The sequence below is a fragment of the Caloenas nicobarica genome, chromosome 1, assembly GCF_036013445.1.
Source record: "Caloenas nicobarica isolate bCalNic1 chromosome 1, bCalNic1.hap1, whole genome shotgun sequence".
In the NCBI taxonomy this organism is placed as follows: Eukaryota; Metazoa; Chordata; class Aves; order Columbiformes; family Columbidae; genus Caloenas; species Caloenas nicobarica.
This window is the reverse complement of record NC_088245.1, coordinates 75,625,316-75,643,367: the sequence shown is the minus strand read 5'-3', so window position 1 is coordinate 75,643,367 and position 18,052 is coordinate 75,625,316. Positions and strand designations below refer to the sequence as shown.

At 44.0% G+C, this 18,052-nt stretch overlaps 1 protein-coding gene across 4 annotated transcripts in view; it reads left to right on the top strand.

Annotated features, from left to right (window-relative positions):
* Positions 1-5,002, top strand: part of PRR5 (proline rich 5) — a 71,524-nt gene extending 66,522 nt beyond the window's left edge. For all 4 annotated transcript variants that reach the window (XM_065638207.1, XM_065638199.1, XM_065638212.1 and 1 more), the window contains 2 exons: positions 385-523; positions 3,615-5,002. In XM_065638207.1, coding sequence (XP_065494279.1) covers positions 385-523; positions 3,615-4,165 — 690 coding nt within the window. In that variant the 3' untranslated portion in view covers positions 4,166-5,002. The remainder of the gene's footprint in view (positions 1-384; positions 524-3,614) is intronic.
* The last annotated feature ends 13,050 nt before the right edge of the window (positions 5,003-18,052 follow it).

Sequence of the window (18,052 nt, the reverse complement as noted above, 5' to 3'; positions counted from 1 at the left end):
TCAGGAAGTCAGTATAAATTGCAGTAACAAAAAATCCAGGGATGTATTAAATTCATTTTCACAGACCGCATCCTCCATTCTCCCTGGGTGCCTTCGCACTAAGCAGGATGTACCTTTCTGGATTTAAATGTCCTGAAAGTAGCTACTGCCTCTTTCTGAGCATTTGTGCAGTGCCTGCACGGTGAGTCTCTCTGGTTCGACTCACTTCTCTTTGTTTCACAGTAAGAGGAATTGGCTGTAGAAACAAACCAGTATCAGATTATGGTGCACCTTTGCTGTATAACTTTGTGAAAATGCTTGTTGCATCTCTGTTTGCTGTGGTGAGCCAGGAGAGCTTGTGGTTGGAGGGGACAGTGCTCACCTTGGGTATTTTCTCTCTTTCAGGGGGTTCATGAGTCGAAAGGTGTGACCGAAGATTATTTGAAACTGGAATCCCTGATCCAGAAAGTTGTTTCTCCTTACTTGGGTACATACGGTCTGTATTCCAGTGACGGACCCTTCACGCACTCTTCCTGTATCTTGGGTAAGAATAAAAAAAGCTCGATTTGACACAGCACAGAGGGCTTCACCAAAACCTTCGTCCACACAGGGCCAGGGCCCACATGAGAGGAGGCTGCCAGTACTAACACAACACGGTCAGGCTCTTTTGCTAAGGCCATGCTCTTTGCAATGTGCGAAGTCACAGCAAAACTTGCTTGTGGCAGAAGATGGAAACAGATCATCATAACAGTGCTCATTAATAAATCTGTGAATCTAGAGTGTGTTTAGCATTTCCATTCTACCTTTTAATGGGAGAGCTTTAACACAGGATGCTTTATGGACAGTGAGAGGAAGAAGCAAGAAGCCACGTCTAGAGTGCCAAGTAATGTCTGTTCATTAGAACACAAAGGTCATTCAAGGCTGTTTAAAGCAGGGAAGAAAGTAGGAATTTGTCTTAGAGAAGACTAACTGATAAGCCTTTAAATCAGTAAAAGCGTTCTGCAGAGTGGAAGGTAATAAGCTGTTCTCCATTCCACTGGAGATAAGAAAAATAGAGTGGAGCACACATAGCAGGGGAAATTGAGATTACATGGAAGGAAATATCTCTAATGTCACAAAAACCGCCTCCGGAGGCTGTTGAATCTTCGCAGATAGAAGCACTATGTACATGTCACATACCACAGGCATCCAAAAGGAGCAAGGTGAGCAAACGTGGTCCTACCTGGTGGCAGAGGCTGAGTGAGTTACTTTCTTGAGTCACTTCCAGCTTATTTTCTATGATTCCTTGAGCTCTGAAGTATTCACTGACTTCTGTGAAGGCAAGATTTGGCCAAGATGAAAGTCTTTTGAATATCCCATGTAGCAATTAAATCTGTTGAAAATGCAAGTGGGATACTACCAGTGTGAATCAAAAAGGAAATGAGGTAGTACCTGAGTATTTTAATGTAAATACTGTGATAGCGTGCTTGAATGGAGAAAACAGAGGGGAAAATAAGTTCAGTTGTGTGTTTTCTATGCAGTCAATTTTATCTGTTTGCTTGTCAGAAATGGTCAATAAGGTAGTTGATTTTCCCTTGAAGCTGAATGGAAAAATGGTTATATTGCAATAGGCATTTAAGAAACAAATCAGTTTTACGTGAATGAATAGAGGCCAGTTATTTATGGAAGACAGTTCAGGATTACTACTTTGAATTCATTGCTTGCCATTAAAAGGCCACAAGCATTTAAATGGAGCCCTAAATTGACGTTTTCTGAACACAAACTTCTGTTTGCCAGGACAAAAAAAATGCACCCAAAGAAAATAAAACTCCAGTGAAACAGATTGTTGCATCACATGACTGCAGAAAATAGGAAGGTTTTAGTAGACCAGGCGCTTCCTCTTGCTGCGATCTGGGGTGTAGATCTGTAGCAGTACCCCTGGATAGATCTTACTGTAGTCAATGAACCTGGATCCAGGGGAGCTGAGTGTGTTAAGTCTCTGCTGCTTTTAAACTAGCGCATCTAGTTCTGTCCAGCTATTTTGGTAGCATGATTTAAAGCTGTGACATACTGTCCTCGGGATTGGTGAGGCCACTGACCTCTTTTCTTCCCTGTCTGGCCAGCACACCCAGCCTTCCCTTCCAGCCAAGCCTTGGTATCACTGAAAAGCCTGAGTTCAGTGGCAACAGAGCCTCAGGGAACCTCTTCTGTTTGCCAGGTGAAACTCCTAACAAACAAAAAGTCGAAAAGTGAACTTGGCTCAGTTGATTTCGCTGCTGAGGCAGACACAATTGCAAAATGCAGTCTTAAGTACAGAAACTGGCTTTTTAAGTAGTAAAGTGTATGACTGGAATTTGTGTCCAGGTAAGCACATAATTATATGTAGGTATAGTTTTAGAAGAGACGGGCATTTGTAAAGGAAATTGCGTGGTTTGCAGCGGAACATATACCAGCATCCTGATTTAAAGCAGACAATTTATATGCAGTGGCTGTGGCTGACTTCCAGAGTGTAACTGTATCCCCTTCTCCAGCCATGGCCCCTTCATGGGGATGGCAAAGTGAGAGTAGCAGGAAGAAGGCTTCAGACTAGACGTGAGGAAGAAATATTTTACACTGAGGGTGGTGAAACACTGGCCCAGGTTGCCCAGAGAGGTGGTAGATGCCCCATCCCTGGAGACATTCAAGGCCAGGCTGGATGGGGCTCTGAGCAACCTGATCGAGTTGAAGATGTCCCTGCTCATTGCAGGGGGGTTGGACTAGGTGACCTTTGAAGGTCCCTTCCAACCCAAACTATTCTATGATTCTAAAAGCGAGACCTATTATTTGCACCACCTTTTTTTTTTTTTTTTTAGCATAAGTGAGTCTGAGCACTGAGGTCTGCAAAAAGTTTGCATGGTGGTGGTCACTTTGATCTAGCTGCTGGAGAGCACTCCAGCCCTAACCCACTCGTGGCAGATCTCCGTGCTGATTTGCTGCCACCTGCTGCTCATTCTTTGGAAAGAGCCCACTTGGTTAACAGCAGCGTTCCTACAGCCAGTGCCAGATTGAGGGCAGGCTTGTTCCCCAAAAAGGTTGCTTTGAGCACTGCCTTCCAGTTAACAGTTCCGAACACTCTTGCTGCTCTCTCCTTGTGTGGTGTCCAAACAATGCTTTGAACCTAAGTTTTTCCAGAATTATTAGTAAGACTGCCTATCTTAAGCCTTGTGCCTCAAATTTGAAAAGACCTCATTTTCCCAGAGTGGGCAGAAAAGCTAAATTTCAACTACTAGAAATTAGTGATGACCTTTCTAGCCTGAACAAGAACAGAATTGCACTTTCTGTTCTTGTTTAAAGGAAGTATTTGTAATTGCGTACCAGATCTCCCACAGTATTTACTGTTTTACTCTAGTTGCTGAAGTTGTATGAATATAGGGGAATAACAGCTATTATTTGTAAAGGTAGGTTTGGGGTCTTCAATATGCTGAAGGAATCTAGGAAATCTGAAGTGTGTAGATCTACAAAACCAAAAAAACGTATTCTTTTATAAAAGCTTCTGTCATTCAAGAAAAGCTCATTAATATTTAGGCCTTGACTTTTCTTTTGAACACCCGTAATTATTAGTCCCACAAAAATAGGAGACTTTGTAGATATTACTCTGGATCTTTCTCTGTTTACAGAGAAGCGGTTCTTCAGGCGTTCAAAATCGGGTGACATCCTCGCCAAGAACCCCGTGGTGCGATCGAAAAGCTACAACAATCCACTGCTGACACCAGTGGCCGAGTACGAAACCGAGGGCATGGCTGCCAATGGAACAGGCATCCGAAGGCACTCGGTTTCAGAAATGACCTCCTGCCTGGAGCTCCAGGGGTACTCCAACCTCACCACCATCATGGACAACGGTTCCAAGAGCTCCATGACAGCCACAAAAGGCTCGCTGTCAGGAGACCAGGAGAGGCCCAGCACCGGGTCAGTGCAATGCTCCAGCAAACTCAGCACAGTTGAGCAACAGAAAGGACTCTTCCACTCGATGGACAACCCTCATAGGTCTTTTGAGCTGGACAGGGACCCTTCCTTGATTCCAGTTCCTTCTTCGAGCCCTGAGAACATAGTGGATCAGATTTTGGAGTCAATTGACTCTGATTCTGAAGGCATTTTTATTGATTTTGGCCGAGGCTGTTCCAATTCATCAGCATACGATGTGGACGTGAACAGACAGAGTATCATGTGAAGGACATGGGGAGACAAACCCTGGGTTTTAATATTATATGTGAAAGTTACTAATGCATTGAGTCGGACTATGGGCAAGCTATGTATGTCTAGGGCAGAACCTCTATTGTAGGTTATCACAGCTGTACTGAAGTACACAAACACAAGTTTACAGCAGGTGGGAATCTGCTGCGAGGAGGAAGAAACTGCAACCACTTCTCTCCATCCTCGTCACTCTGCAGTCAGATTTCCTATTGTCTTTATAAACTTAGGGCTTCACAAGCTGACAAGTGTCTGGTAAAATGCTATTAGTGCAGCTGGCAGTGTTTGTTCAGTAAAACAGCCTAGTAAATAGCTGTGTCCACTTTTAATTTTCTCCAGAGGTTTCCTGTAGACAGCCGGTTGTTCTATGAACTGTAACACCTCAGCCAGAGTAAAAACATATCCTTAAAAAACAAACAAACAAAAAAAAAACAAACCCAAAGGCTGTGGGCCTTCATGCCACAGAATACAATGATAAAGAAGTCTCTTTTAATCTTTTTCTTGTACATCTTGTATGTACCCCTTTGCCTAATGGTGAGTTAAGAGTTCTTGAAGAAAGGCAAATAAACAGAATTGTGCTACCTGATGTCACACAATGCCTTGTGTCTCATGTACTGTTTCACAGACAATACCTTGTGTCTGTGGGAGAGTTGTCTTGAAGCTGGCTTTTAAGGTCATGTTAATTTGCTCTGAATGTGGCACTTCCAAAAAATCTGTGCACTGTTGACTCCTGGAGCATCCATTGTATGGAGACATCCCAGCAGAATTCAACTTACATGTTTCCTAAATAAATAAAAATATGGCTTCTCAGTGGAAATCCTCATTATGTATTTATATTCTTAAAGAAATACAATGATACCTATGCTGTCAATTATGTGTTGATATTTGGGGAGTGTGAACCGTGCAGCTCTTCTCATTCTAAGCACTCCCAGCTCTTTGATTCTCCCTTGCAGTAACATGGTGTAAGAGCTGTGTTGGTGGTTTTACAGAGGATGGATGCACATGATATGAACATGAAGTAGAAATCCTGATGCACGATAGATTTTTTTATCGGATGGTTTTACCGTGAAGAGCGACTTCAGGTCACTCCATTCTAGGCATCTCCTTTGCAGGGAAGAGTCAGTCGGTAACTCCTGAGCTGCTCGGCAGAGACTGGTTGCCAGTTTGGTCTAGCAGCGCCTGGCACTTAGCTCAGATGCTCAAGGACTTCCCAGCTTCACTCTGCACTTGCACTGCTGACCCCAACATTGGCCAAACTCTTGCCCAGGCTTTGATTACATTTCTAGGCTCAAGGCCCCCACTTCTGATATTTAATTTCCTTTGGCCTCACTACTTGATCTTTCAGAAAGTGTTACCTCAGTCTTTGGCTATCGCCCTGCTTCACTGCTGGAGATTTCCCCTTCCAGATAGATGTGCAGGCTCCCTGTAATGCAGAGATTTGAGAACCTCAGAAGCCAGCTGAGGAAGGAGCCCCTTAAATGAGGCAGGGGATTGGGGTCTGTTTTGCTTCTTTGTGTGTGGCATGTTCAGCTGTGCAGCCTCCCCTACAGGTAGGCCCTTAAGTTAGGTCATACTTTAAAGTTTCTTTTACACAGAGAGAAACAATTGCTTCTTTGTCCCAACAGCGTCAAACCCGACAGCCAGGGAACACACCTGGACAGGACCATCTGATGCGGGGCAGAGTCTGCGCGGAGGGACTTAACACCAGCTGGCAGAAACACAGGTGCAGCAGAACATACCCTCAGCGAGAGCAACTCTGGTGCCTGGGGGGAGCTTTGAGGGCCAATAAACGAAACTGGCACCTAACTAGCCCTCCGGGTGTGCAGGTAAAAGTTGCAGATTATCAGGTCACCCATTTGGCCACTTTCTGGCCACGGCGATGCCTGTGCAATGCTGCCATTGTGCACCCAGGAGTACTTAACTGCTGATGGGGCTGAGAATGTCGGCAGCTTGCTCACATCTGAGGTTTGTTGGGTTCCTATCAACTAGTTGGTGCTACCAACAGGCATTGGCTCACCCTCGTCTAGCTGGGGGCCACAATGAGCCCGGCAGTCCCAAGGCACATTTGGTGCCACACTTCGCCCTGTGCAAACTACAGGGGAGAGAGGAGGTCTTGCTGAATGCGAATACAAGATATGATAGGATCAGTGATTTCCAAAAGTGTCCTAAAATGGTACAAGCCTTCACACTGGTGCCCTCAGCCTCCACCCTTGTTCCTTTTGGCAAACACTGTTGCCTGAATTATTGCTGAGGTTGGAGAAAAAGATTATCCATAGCTTTCTTCTAGGAACACAGTGCAGAGGAGGAGAAGATACATTCAAACCCCTGCAAGAAATTTTTTAATATATAGTGGATCTAGCCCTCTGCAGACCTTCTTCCCTTAGGGAACATTAAATATAATAAGAATCATAAGCTTCCTTAATTATTGGGTAATGTTTAAGCACAGTTTCAAGTAAGAGAAAGGGACCACTAGGATCCTTCCCACCTGAGTTTTTGCATGGTTAGTGCCCTCCTCTATGACAGGAGACCTTGAATCCCCTGGTATGCTGCTAATGAATTAACCTCTCCCACTTTGCATCCAGCCAGCGAATGAAAATCCTCTTCCATTTTTAAAGGCTATTTAAATATAGGCTTCAGTGACAGCAACTGCGTAAGAGGAGTATTCCTAACAGCCGCCTCAGAAGATCTCCAAGAGGAAATAGTCTTGTCTTCAGGGTTTCCTCATGGCCAAGGCAGGCAGCCTTGACACCCATTCTAAAAGCCCATTCTTAGACACTTGGCTTTCTCACATGCACTGCGAGGGGAGCCGGCTCTGTGGGAGCACTGTAGCTTTGCAGCCCAGCGCTTCCAGTCTAGTCTTTTACATTTAAGTGGGCTCTGGAGGATCAAAGCTCTAGCTGCCAGAAAATCTTCTCTACGCTTTCATTAGCAGCACACAGCACCTGTTCACCAGGACCACACTGGAGAATGGGAGAAAAGCCAAGCCCAGCTGAGCCCTCAAAAAATGACTACCAGCTGTGCTAAGAGTTGAATGAGTATTGTAAGGAAGTAGCACTCAAACCTGTTGGGATTCATTACTTGTTCTTAGGTGCTAGGGTGATCTGTAAATGCTGCTAAGCTGAAATAAAAGGCTAATATTTTTCCTCCTTAGGCTGAAGAGGATCTCATTTGGCTTCAACTGCAGTAAGTTAATCTGATGATGTTGTAATAGAACAGGTTGATTTTTGATGTTGTGGTTTAGAGCCTGCTAAACCTGCATCTCTGCTAGCAAATGTGGTATTCCCAAAAGTGTGTCTGCTATGCTAAAGCTCTTCTGCTGGGGTAATGACTAAAGAAGGAACAAGTGCATTCTGACTCTAAGGGTTCAAACTGCAGTTTCAGGGCTGTTTTTTAATTAAAGAAAACATTATAAACTCAGAAGGCTTGCTATGAAGAATCTGAAAATCTGAAGTGAGAGTTAAGTCCAAAGGCAGTGGTGACAGGGTGGTATTTTGTCTCTCCAAGTTTCTATTAAAATATGCAAGTGTATATGACTGTAAATTGAAAAACTGGGTGTGGTGGTCTGGACAATTCCTGTGAAAGTCACTGTCTCTTGTCCTCTGAGATAAAGTTTCTCACCATGCTATTCCCAAAGAAGTGGCATGACTGGTGGCACTATCCACTTTGTGGAAAGATGTAGGTGGAGCTGTGCTTTCAGCCTTTATGCAGGTTGGGTTTGTATCTGCGCTATTGTGTGTGAATGTGCCGTATTTATGAAGTTGCAAGGTGCAGAGAGTCAGACATGGCCCTGGGAAGACAGATCATGTGAATGATGCTGAGCCAAGTGTGTGCAGATAATCAAAACCCAGTGTTCAGTGACTTTAAACACTACATAGATGTGAGACCACCCTAATGTGTGATCCTTCTACAAGTAATCCCAATGCAGACAAGTCAGGGCTATGGTCTTCTTGCAGACAAATGGTGGAGTCATTGCAAAGAAAAAAAAAATGTATATCCAAGAGAATAATGCAGGTTCTTGGCCAAATGCCTTTATGAAATTATGGCTTTCAGCTTTCAAATGCTGCTACATGGTGGTGTCCCAGTGCATGAGTGGTACTTGAGCCCTGTCTCTAAGGGGGCATTCTCTGCATGCCAGTTTTTCCTCTGCACCTTTCCTTTGTTACGATGAACTGTGGCATTTTATATCCTGATCCAAAACTCAAAAGCTCTCTGCCCTTTCCCTGGCTGGGATACATTCCAAAATCCTACAAGGGAGACACAGGGCAACAGACAGCGCTTAAAGCTCTTGTCATCTGGCACTGCAGGGTTAACATCACACAAGCAAAACCAACTGGGAGAGTTACCTAATGAACAGCTGCTGAGCTCCATGGAGTAGTAGTAACAGCTCCCTGGAGCACAAGTGGAAATAGCAGAATAATTGCTGCAAATAATGCTGCCCGAATAGAGATGTGCTGTGGTATTTTTTGTTTTTTGTAGAAATGGGGAAAATGACTTCCCGTTATTCAGTTAGCTCCTGGTTAAGCTGGTTTTGATAGCGTTTTTGACTAAAACAAAAGCTTTTGCTAGTATCGTCTGAACCACTAAGTTGTGGTGACACTATGGGCCACCCCCTTCTAGGGCCACCATACAGACATGTGAGTATATGAAAATATCTGGTCTCTGTCTAAAGTTCTGGTTAGAGATGTATGGATTACCCCTTTATTAGGGTAATATCCTGTAAGAATGTCTTGGAAATAAAGATGTCAGACAGTCCTCAGTGTTATTTTCGAGCTCTGGTCTGCAGAGGTGTGACTGTCATTCCAGAATTTTTCTCGTTTGGAGGGTGAGGAGCAGAAACCCAGACACCAATTGAGCCGGCAGTGCTGCAAATAACGTATGCAGCTGTATTAATAATACATAAATCCTTGACACCATGCCCTCCAGGAGAATAAAATGCTTGGTTTACAATTGCAGTCTTGTTTGCACCTTTCCACAAAGGAAAAAACACACTTCTAAAAGGGGAAAAAACGTATTTTGTCTTGAAGAGCCTTCTAACATCTATTTCTCTTTCACGTGGCATGGTAGCCAGGGCAGCAGGTTGCTGCGCTCAGTGGTTTGCAAGTTCCTGGACTCCTCTTCCCGTGCAAAGGGAGGAGACGATTGCTTGGGGCTGGAAAAGCAGGCCAGCATCTCGAGCTGGGTGCAGGGCGAAAGGTGCCAAGCAAGCAGCTGCGCCATTGTGTTTCCTAAAACCCAACTTGGGTTAGGGCTGCTCAAGGTAGTTTATTTGTCTTAACTGGCAGCAGGCTTCAGAAAACCAGAGGCCAGCTGATGGTTTTTGGGCTGCTGCAGCTCAGTTGCCAGCCCACCCTTCCCAGGAGAGTCATGTGAAGAGCTGCCAGGGAATAGCTGCTGGAGGTGTCCATAGGCGGCGCTGGGTCCCTCTGTATGGCCTGAAGGACATCAGGCTTCTGTCTGCTTTCTGATGTTACCCATGGATTAGGGATCTCTCAGGGACTGAGGTTATACCAAATGATTGAACTCCCTGAGCTATTGAGAGAAATGCCCGAAAGCAGTTCAAATATTTTTGTGTGGTCCCAGGATACTGGAAACAAGTGGACACAAACTCTTCCAGGTGCTCTGTGTTGGTCTCGTTGCTCCGTCAAAACTGATGGTTAAACTCTGCTCGTTTCATCAGACTCAGAATTAGACTCATGTGTTGTTTCTTTGACATCCCTCACCTGGTTTAAAGCTGCTACTTAGTTCTCTGTATTGCCCTCAGTCACTTTTTAGGGAGATATGCAGAAAGGATTTAGCTTTGACCCACTATCTAAATGTCATAATTACGCTGGCATTTTAATATTCTTCAGGCAGGTAACTTGACGAGTAATTAAAAAATGAAAACATCCTGTGCTTTCACAAATGGTGCACCCCTCAGGTCTTGTGTTGCATAATTGGATTAGCAAATTGGCTGCTTGCCTGCCTTGTAGCAGGTTTGCCTGCCTGAGAGATGAACTGCCAGGACCCTCAGCCAAAGCCAGAAGAGAGGGAAGGGTAAACTGGGTGTGTGAAGAGTTGCCGAACTGCTGGGCTAACAAACCTGCCAGAAATTTCTTGTTAGTTAGTTGCCTTTGTAAAATGAGCTATCAGAGGCTAAGTTTATATCTCTGTTACAGTGGACCTGCATCAGCATTTTCACCCTTAACATTACTTAATCTTCCAGAATGCATTTATTTTATAATTATTACGGGATGAAATAACTTTTTTCCTGGGCAAAAGGAAATAGTCTTAGGGCAAGTTTTATCTAGGTTTTAAAATGCATTCCCTTTATAAACTCTCTGAACTCTGGGTTTGGAAATCAGGATTTGAAGGGAATTCTTGGGGCACTGATGTTGTCTTTACAATGAAGATTAGTCTTGGGATCAGATTGCTGGGCTGGAACTCAGAGACTAGGATGGCTTAATTCCATGTCGTCCATGGGCTTTTTGCATGGATTTAAGTCACTTAATAGCTCTTTATGTCAGTTACCTCTTCAGAACATGGGGATAATATTCTTATGTCTTTCTTGCATTTTAAATTGTCAAGTGGATTGTCTGTTGCTTAAAGGTTTCATGATAAAGTACACACAACAAGAGGAGAGGAGACAGTGTATTGGAGAATGAATATGAAATAGCAATGCAACCCTAAACTTTTGTGAATTTAACTTTGTTGCTGTCATATTCTTTTAATGTAGCTGCACCCCTGATTCAGGTCTATACTTGCTAATTAATTCTTATTTATGGTCCCTTCCCTATCTACATGCCTTGTTTGGCTTTCCTCCTCCACAGTCATCTTCACTGACATATTTGTAAGGATACTGGGCTCTGTTTCTTAGGCTCATATTACCTTTTTAATGTTCTTTGAGCTTTGGGTATTTTTTTCTTTCAATACGTGTTATTTAGTTCTTAACAGCATCAAGCTGCTTATTGCCAATTACTCTAAATAGTTTTGGTCCCTCTGAAATTCCTCATGTTCTGTCCTGAATATACTCAGTAACACCCAGGAGCAAATATCTCCGCTTCATGCTTCATCCATCTCTTCCAATCAAAAAAATGGAAAGGCATTAGGCTTGATTTCCAAAGAGGAACATTTATCTTCCCACTTGCAGTAGTTTTGTGGAAAATTGAGATCGTAATGTTCTGTTCTTTATGATCACTCAAACTGTTTTTCCCAGCTACAGATGTAAAGGTTGCTAGTTAATAAGTGTTTGGATCATAGCCTCAGGCTTATGTTAAAATACAGGTATAGTATTTGTGCTCTCCAGTTCTCTACAATGTGTATCATAAAATACTCCATTTGCTGTGAATTATTAAGCCACTTCATTCTTAAACCTCATGGGTATGCAGTCATCTGTGATGGTAGCATACTACAGGAAGCTGGAGAGGGTGGTAACCTCTTGGGGTATCCACAGGCAATCTCTTTACATTGTAAGATAGAGTAGTAAAAGTAGAAATGGAAATGCCGCACCAAAAAATTGGAAGTGGGATGGTATGTGGGTGCTAGAGCAGACAAAAGGCGCAAACCATTTAATGGCAAAAGTTAACTGACTTGAAATGCTGCTGAGATCTCACCCCATGTCTGTGCCAATAGCTTTGTGATGTCCCTGTTGTTAAAACTTGTTCAAAACTTCCCATGGGAGGAGGGTGCACAACAGAAATTATTCTGAAGAAAATATTGTACACGGCTCTGAGTGGAGAATTTTGTAAGGCTTGTGAGGGGAGGAGTTTGTCAGGGTAGGGGTGGAAAACATTTTCAGTTTCACTGCTTCAATTTAAAGCCTAATTTGTCATACAAGTGTTCTCAATCTTTGGCAAAATTGGCTTTTAAAATTATTTTTAACTACTTTTTGTGTCATCCGCTCCAGGAGTGAGGAGTGGTGGCAGCTGAGTACATTGTACCGCTAGCAAACCAAGCAGCACTCAAATGGACAAAAGCTTTCTCAAGGAAACTCCAAATTTCCAGGGCACAATGACCAAGAGGTGGAAGAAAGGGCTTTGTTTCATGAACTTTCCTGCAATTTCTCAGCTGCTGCAGTGCACAGCAAGGGGGAAACGATTACCTGCACTATCCAGGATATGATGAACATTGCTGAGAAAAACAGGCTTGGGATGTTAGTTATTTTCTAAATTCACTTTTCCCTTCCTTGAGTCAAACACTAAGGACTCTGTTCATGCACAAAATGACACTTGGATGGTAAGACTCAAGGGAGCATACGAAGTCTTATTCTGTCAGATTCACATGCATCCAAACACATCTGTGGCACCCTGCTGGCTCTCTTTCTTCTACCTCCTATAAAGAAGTAACTGCTGGTTATTGACAAACAGCTCTAATATTTTGAAATTGGTCTTTCATGGGTCAAGCCCCGGAAGGTATTATAGATGCATCCACTATGTATGGATCCATCTAGATACTTCCATTAAGCTCCTCCATGAAGCATCAGGGAACCTTCTTGCAGTTGGAGACTGCAAGTGTCCAGCGCAGTGCAGGATCTGGCCCAGTCAGTCAGGAATTAGGAAATGGTGAAGAAATGGAGTAAAACCGATGCCACAGGTAGGAAGGAAAGAAACTGCACATTGCCTCCAGTTGGCATGTGCAGCCTGGAAGGACCACACACATGGTTAGTGTACAGATTCAAGTGAATTAAACTTTCTGTCAGCAAGAATCACTTAATTATTTGTTCATGCTGAAGAACTGATTTGATATTCTACCTTTTGCATCTTCCAAAAGATATTCCTTAGATGTTGTGTATGAGTGAGGATTCTTGACTGGTAATGCTGCAGTAGCTTCATTTTTGAATGCTCGCAGCGGATGTTTCAGTCTTGGTTCAGGTTATAGGAGTATTCAAATATAGCCCCAGGTTACTTTTAAACAGTTTCATACATACAAAGATATTATTTTTTTCTCCTTACTCTTGAAACTGTCATATATTTTCCTCCTCCTAGTTAAGTGGAGTTCAGGGATTTATGTGTGTGGTGGGTGGGGTTTTTTACTTGTTTATTTTTTCCCAGAGGATGCTTTAAATCAAACCTGAAGTCCTGCTTTTCTGCTCTTGGCACATGCTGGGATTATCTCTGTGTTTTCTGATGACTGTACTGTTCTTATTCCTTCTTTTCTTTAATAACCCTGTAAACTAGCTCGTTGCGATGCTCTGTGACAAAAGCTGACCACTGGCTTCATGTAAGGAGATGCTCCCTGAGTGGCATGCCAGTGTCCAAGCTGCATGTTTCTTGGGCTCCTTTTTGCACGGCCAAGAAGCCTGTTGAAGGAGGTGAAGATGGCAAGGAGATGCACCCAGAGTTGGGTGTCTCCTTGGAGGTACTCCTGTTGCAGCCTGACTTGCAGAAGACAATTTCTCATCTCATACGGTCAAATGTGGTGAACAGCTTTCTTCAACAACACCTCCTTCTCTCTCCTTTCCAGTCTAAAGCGTATGTAAAAACTATACAGAGTAACGAGTCTACTCAGCACAAATGCTTCCCCTTCCAGCAGAGGCTTTTCAGGAAAGCTACGCAGTGTGAGGTTTGCTGAAGTCAGTACCCCAAGCTGATATTTTTATCAGCGCAGGAGTCAAAAGGCAATTCTTGGACAGGAGACTCTTCCTTAAAACTGGCTGGGTAGCAGTGAGTATTCAGACTAGATTTTCTACAGTCTATTTCTGCAGGGATTTCTATGGCCGTGCCTCTGATTCCTTGGGTGAGCAGCGATATCAAGCCTACTGTTGGGATGAAAGGATCCTGCAGTTCCACTTCTTTGCCTCTCTCCATATGCTCTCCTGGCTAAAAAAACTGGTCTATAGCAACACATCAAACAAATCCCCATTCCTGCTTTCAGATGCTAACCCTCAGGAAAACAACACATTTAAGATGGTTATTTATTACAGCGGCAGTGCTAACACCTTCTAGGTGGTAGGCCCCTTCCTCGGTGGAGGGCTGTTGTGGAAGTGGTGTGCTCCCTGCTCTGGGGTGCAGGTCTTCTTCTGGGATGTGCTTTCAGCTCCAGAGCAGTGTGGTGCTGGGCTTGGTGCCAGCATGCACAGCACCTGCGCTTAGCACCACGGGGAAATAACACACAGAAAAATGTCAGTGAGTGTTGCACAGTTTCGTGAGGGTGGGCCGTACTGCCCCTAAAGAAGAGCCACTCCATTTATTTACTCCAACAGCTTGGTCCTGAGCCTCTCTTATCAATAAATGTGGATCTTCTGTACATCTCTTAAGATCACTCGTCAGTAGACTTCACTACTTCTCTGCAGGCTCAGTGATATTGCAGCTCCCTTTAGGTCCTTCTTGGTTTTGCAGTGGATCAGAGCTTGTACAGTATTACTGTGTTACTATCCAAACTGGCCACTGGATTGCACCATTGCTCCAAATAAATGCATCTGAAAGCAATGCAGCATGTGAGAGTGGAGGAGCCAGCTCTGTATATAAAAGGCCTTTTGTGTTCTCACTTTCCAAAGTCCCTCTGAGAGAACAGCAGCAACATGCTGAGCTTGCTACAAGAAAATGAGTCTCTGATCAAACTTGTACCTTCATTTATGGGCTGATGGGGACTGAGAAACAAAACCACCTCAGCACCTTTTGATTTCCTCGGGCCCTGGTTCCTGTGGTGTACTCAGCTGTGCACACTGGTGATGAGCTGGGCAAGAGCTGCTGTGTGGCATTTCAGAAGAACAACCCTTCCATGGTGGCTCATCTCATGGTGAAGGTGAGAAGACTGAACAACTTGGAGAACTAATTGCTCTTTTAGAAGACCCTGGTGAGAGGAAGAAACAGCAGGGGTAGCACAGAAAGGCAGAGTCCAGGCTGCCCAACAAAGCTGTTGCAGCAGGACCATCTCCTGAGACATGGAGAGCTGGGATGTGGAAGGACCTTTTAATGAACTGGGGTAAATGGCTCTTGCAATAGCTGTCTTGCTTCTACTGTGTACATCACCTCTCTAACCTCAAGCATGTCTGAGTTGCTGATGACTTCTCTGTACCCCAGCCCAGGAGCCACCAGCCTGAGACACGGGCACTGCCACAGGGCTGCTGAAGCTCAGTAACTAAAAGATCCGTTTTTACAGACAGGTCAGATGCCCCTTCTACGGATCTGGACCAGGGTCCCCACATGTAGCTCCTCTGCCTCAGGCACTCCGCAATGTGGAAAAGCAAGATGTGCGCTTGCAGCCACCTGGATGATAAAGGAAGATCAACACTAACATAACTATCTGGACGGTCAAAGAAGAAATAATACTAACGTAATTAGATCACAGCAACTAGTCAAAATATAAAGGGCCTTGGGTGGGTTGTACTGAAGTATGTTTTTCATCATTGTAAAGAGTGATAGCCCAGACTCGTGAGAATGGTATCTCGGGCCGGATAACCGCCCCCAAGTACATGTGATGTGTGAATGTCCTTGGGCCTCATCTGTGAATGGGTGGGAATGTAACTGAAACAGACACAGCATGAGTGTAGTGTGTTTTTAATAACAATTCTTGAAAAAACATCTTGGTTAGCCTCTTAGTCCAGGCCCATATCTGTAAAACCTATAAATTGCCAATGGCTAATAAAGAGGGTCTCAGCCTGGCTCAGCTCTGCTCAGCTCTGCTCTCGCTGCTGACAAGAACTCCGTGCCCGTGCGTCTCTGTCTGCGTCTGTATGAATCGTTCCTCATTGCTGCACCGCAAGGCAGGGACCTCTTCTCTTTTCTACCATTGGTGTTCAGGTCTACCAATGGGTCTCTTCTGGGCTCTTTGGGGGAGCTTCCCCAAACCTGACCTGCCACGGCCTGTGCTTATGTTAGTGGTCTCTGGTCATCCCATCGGTTAGATCCTTCTTCATCTTGCATTGGTGCTGTTTGGTTGTTGTAAGTCTCCAGTAGACCATGACTCTGTGACTTTCAGATGGCTGCCTTGCAGCCACAGCTTGTTTCATACCCTGCCTAAGACCTTAAAGCCACAGTTTAGGCATTTGTCTGGCACACACAAGGTCTCCAGGGAAGGCCCTGCAGGCTCCTCCACAGATCCCAAGCAGAGCAAACAGGCATGTTACAGAGAGACATGGAGGGTGTCCTCAGCAAGGCAGTTTCTCTTCCTTTCAGTATGCAAAATGCTGTTAATAAGCTCAGAGGCAACTTGCCTCTGCGAGGCAGCCTCCTCTGATCTCCCTGGGCTCAAATGGCACACTTTTCCTGAAGGAAAAAAGTAGGTTTGGCTTTCAGCCACGAGCTGGCCGACTTCGGAGTTTCACAGCATTTTTAGTCAAAATGCAAAGTTCTATGTCTGCTAATTGTGTGTGTGAGACCAGTGGTCTTTATCGTACTTTCTGCCTGGCAGAGCATTTCAGCCAAGTGCTTAGTCCTCTCTTTTGCTGTGTGCCTGTGCCAGAGCCGTGCTCTCTGTGCTTTCTATCTTCCCATCTCATTTGTGCCCTGCTTATACCCCACAGCTCAACACAGAATATAACCTCTTCTCGGGTGACACTGCTTATCTTCTGAGTGTTAAGTTGATGGATTGTGTCTGATATCTGCGATATTAAATCCATGAACCCTTTTGACAATGAGATCAAAGACTGTTATGCTGAGCAAAACCTCAATGATGAGGAAAACCTTAGAGTTGATGAGCCACCTTGGTGGCTTTTCTGAGAGATGAGGAGGATATAGGGTGGCTTGCACAGAATCAGTACAGTGGTGGGAGTGGGAAAAAAGGTGGCACTGAAAATATGTGAACAGCTTTGCTTCAGGTGGTGCAATGGGCCAACCCAGCTAAGGGACACCCATTCGCAGAGCATGCAGGAAAGGGAGTGATCATCATTGCATATGGTTGTTTAGTTCATGTACAGCTGGTCTTAAGACAGACTTCAAAACTAGTTCAGACTGAGGCACTTAACTCATGTCTAGCAAGACATTCATTGCTCTATCACTGTACTGCAAGACCTTGACTAAATTAAAAAAAAAAATCACTCCAATGAAAGCCAGTATGATGCTTGTATGTACAGAGAATCCAAGAATGGTTATCTATACAATATATTTCAGCACCCTTATTTTAAGAAATAAGGGTAGAATGTGTATTTATGTCATTGAAAACCAGATATGTTGTGCAAACATGAAAGTCAAGCTTTGAAACCATCGTTGGGCTGTGATTTAAGATGCCCCTAGGAACTGCTGAGTTCAAAAAGTATCTGTATCTTAAAAATATATCCTCAATACAGGTAGGAAGTAACCTAGTTTTACAAGTTGCCAAATACTTGTGATTCTTTGAGACTATTTGATATAATTGTTCAGTCATTTTCAGGGATGCTTTGGATGATTCAGTTAGGCTTGAAAGAAGGTTTACGTTTGTTGATAAAAGCTCTATGCTGCTATTCCTTGCTAGGATACAAAAAAAGGTGTACGATATTTGTTTGAATGACTGAATTTAATATATATCTTAGAGCATGAGATAATAGGTTTTGTGGTTTTTATTTGTACACCATTAGTGTGGTAATATATTAAAGTGTGTGGTAGCTGTTTTGCACAACTAACTGAAAAAGCAAAACTACAGTTAACTTGCTGATATTGTTGGATCAACATATTTTCTGTACTATGAATGTGAATATTATGCTCAGTTTTTTAAATCTTTAGGCACACGGAGAAGGAAGGTATAAGTAAAGGCAAGAACCATGGAATGATTTGGGTTGAAAGAGACCTTCAAAGGTCACCTAGGCCTACCCCCTGCCATGAGCAGGGACATCTTCAACTAGATCAGGTTGCTCAGAGCCTCATCCAGCCTGGCCTTGAATGTCTCCAGGGATGGGGCATCGACCACCTCTCTGGGCAACCTGTGCCAGTGTTTCACCACACTCAGCGTAAAAAATTTCTTCCTTGTGTCTAGCCTG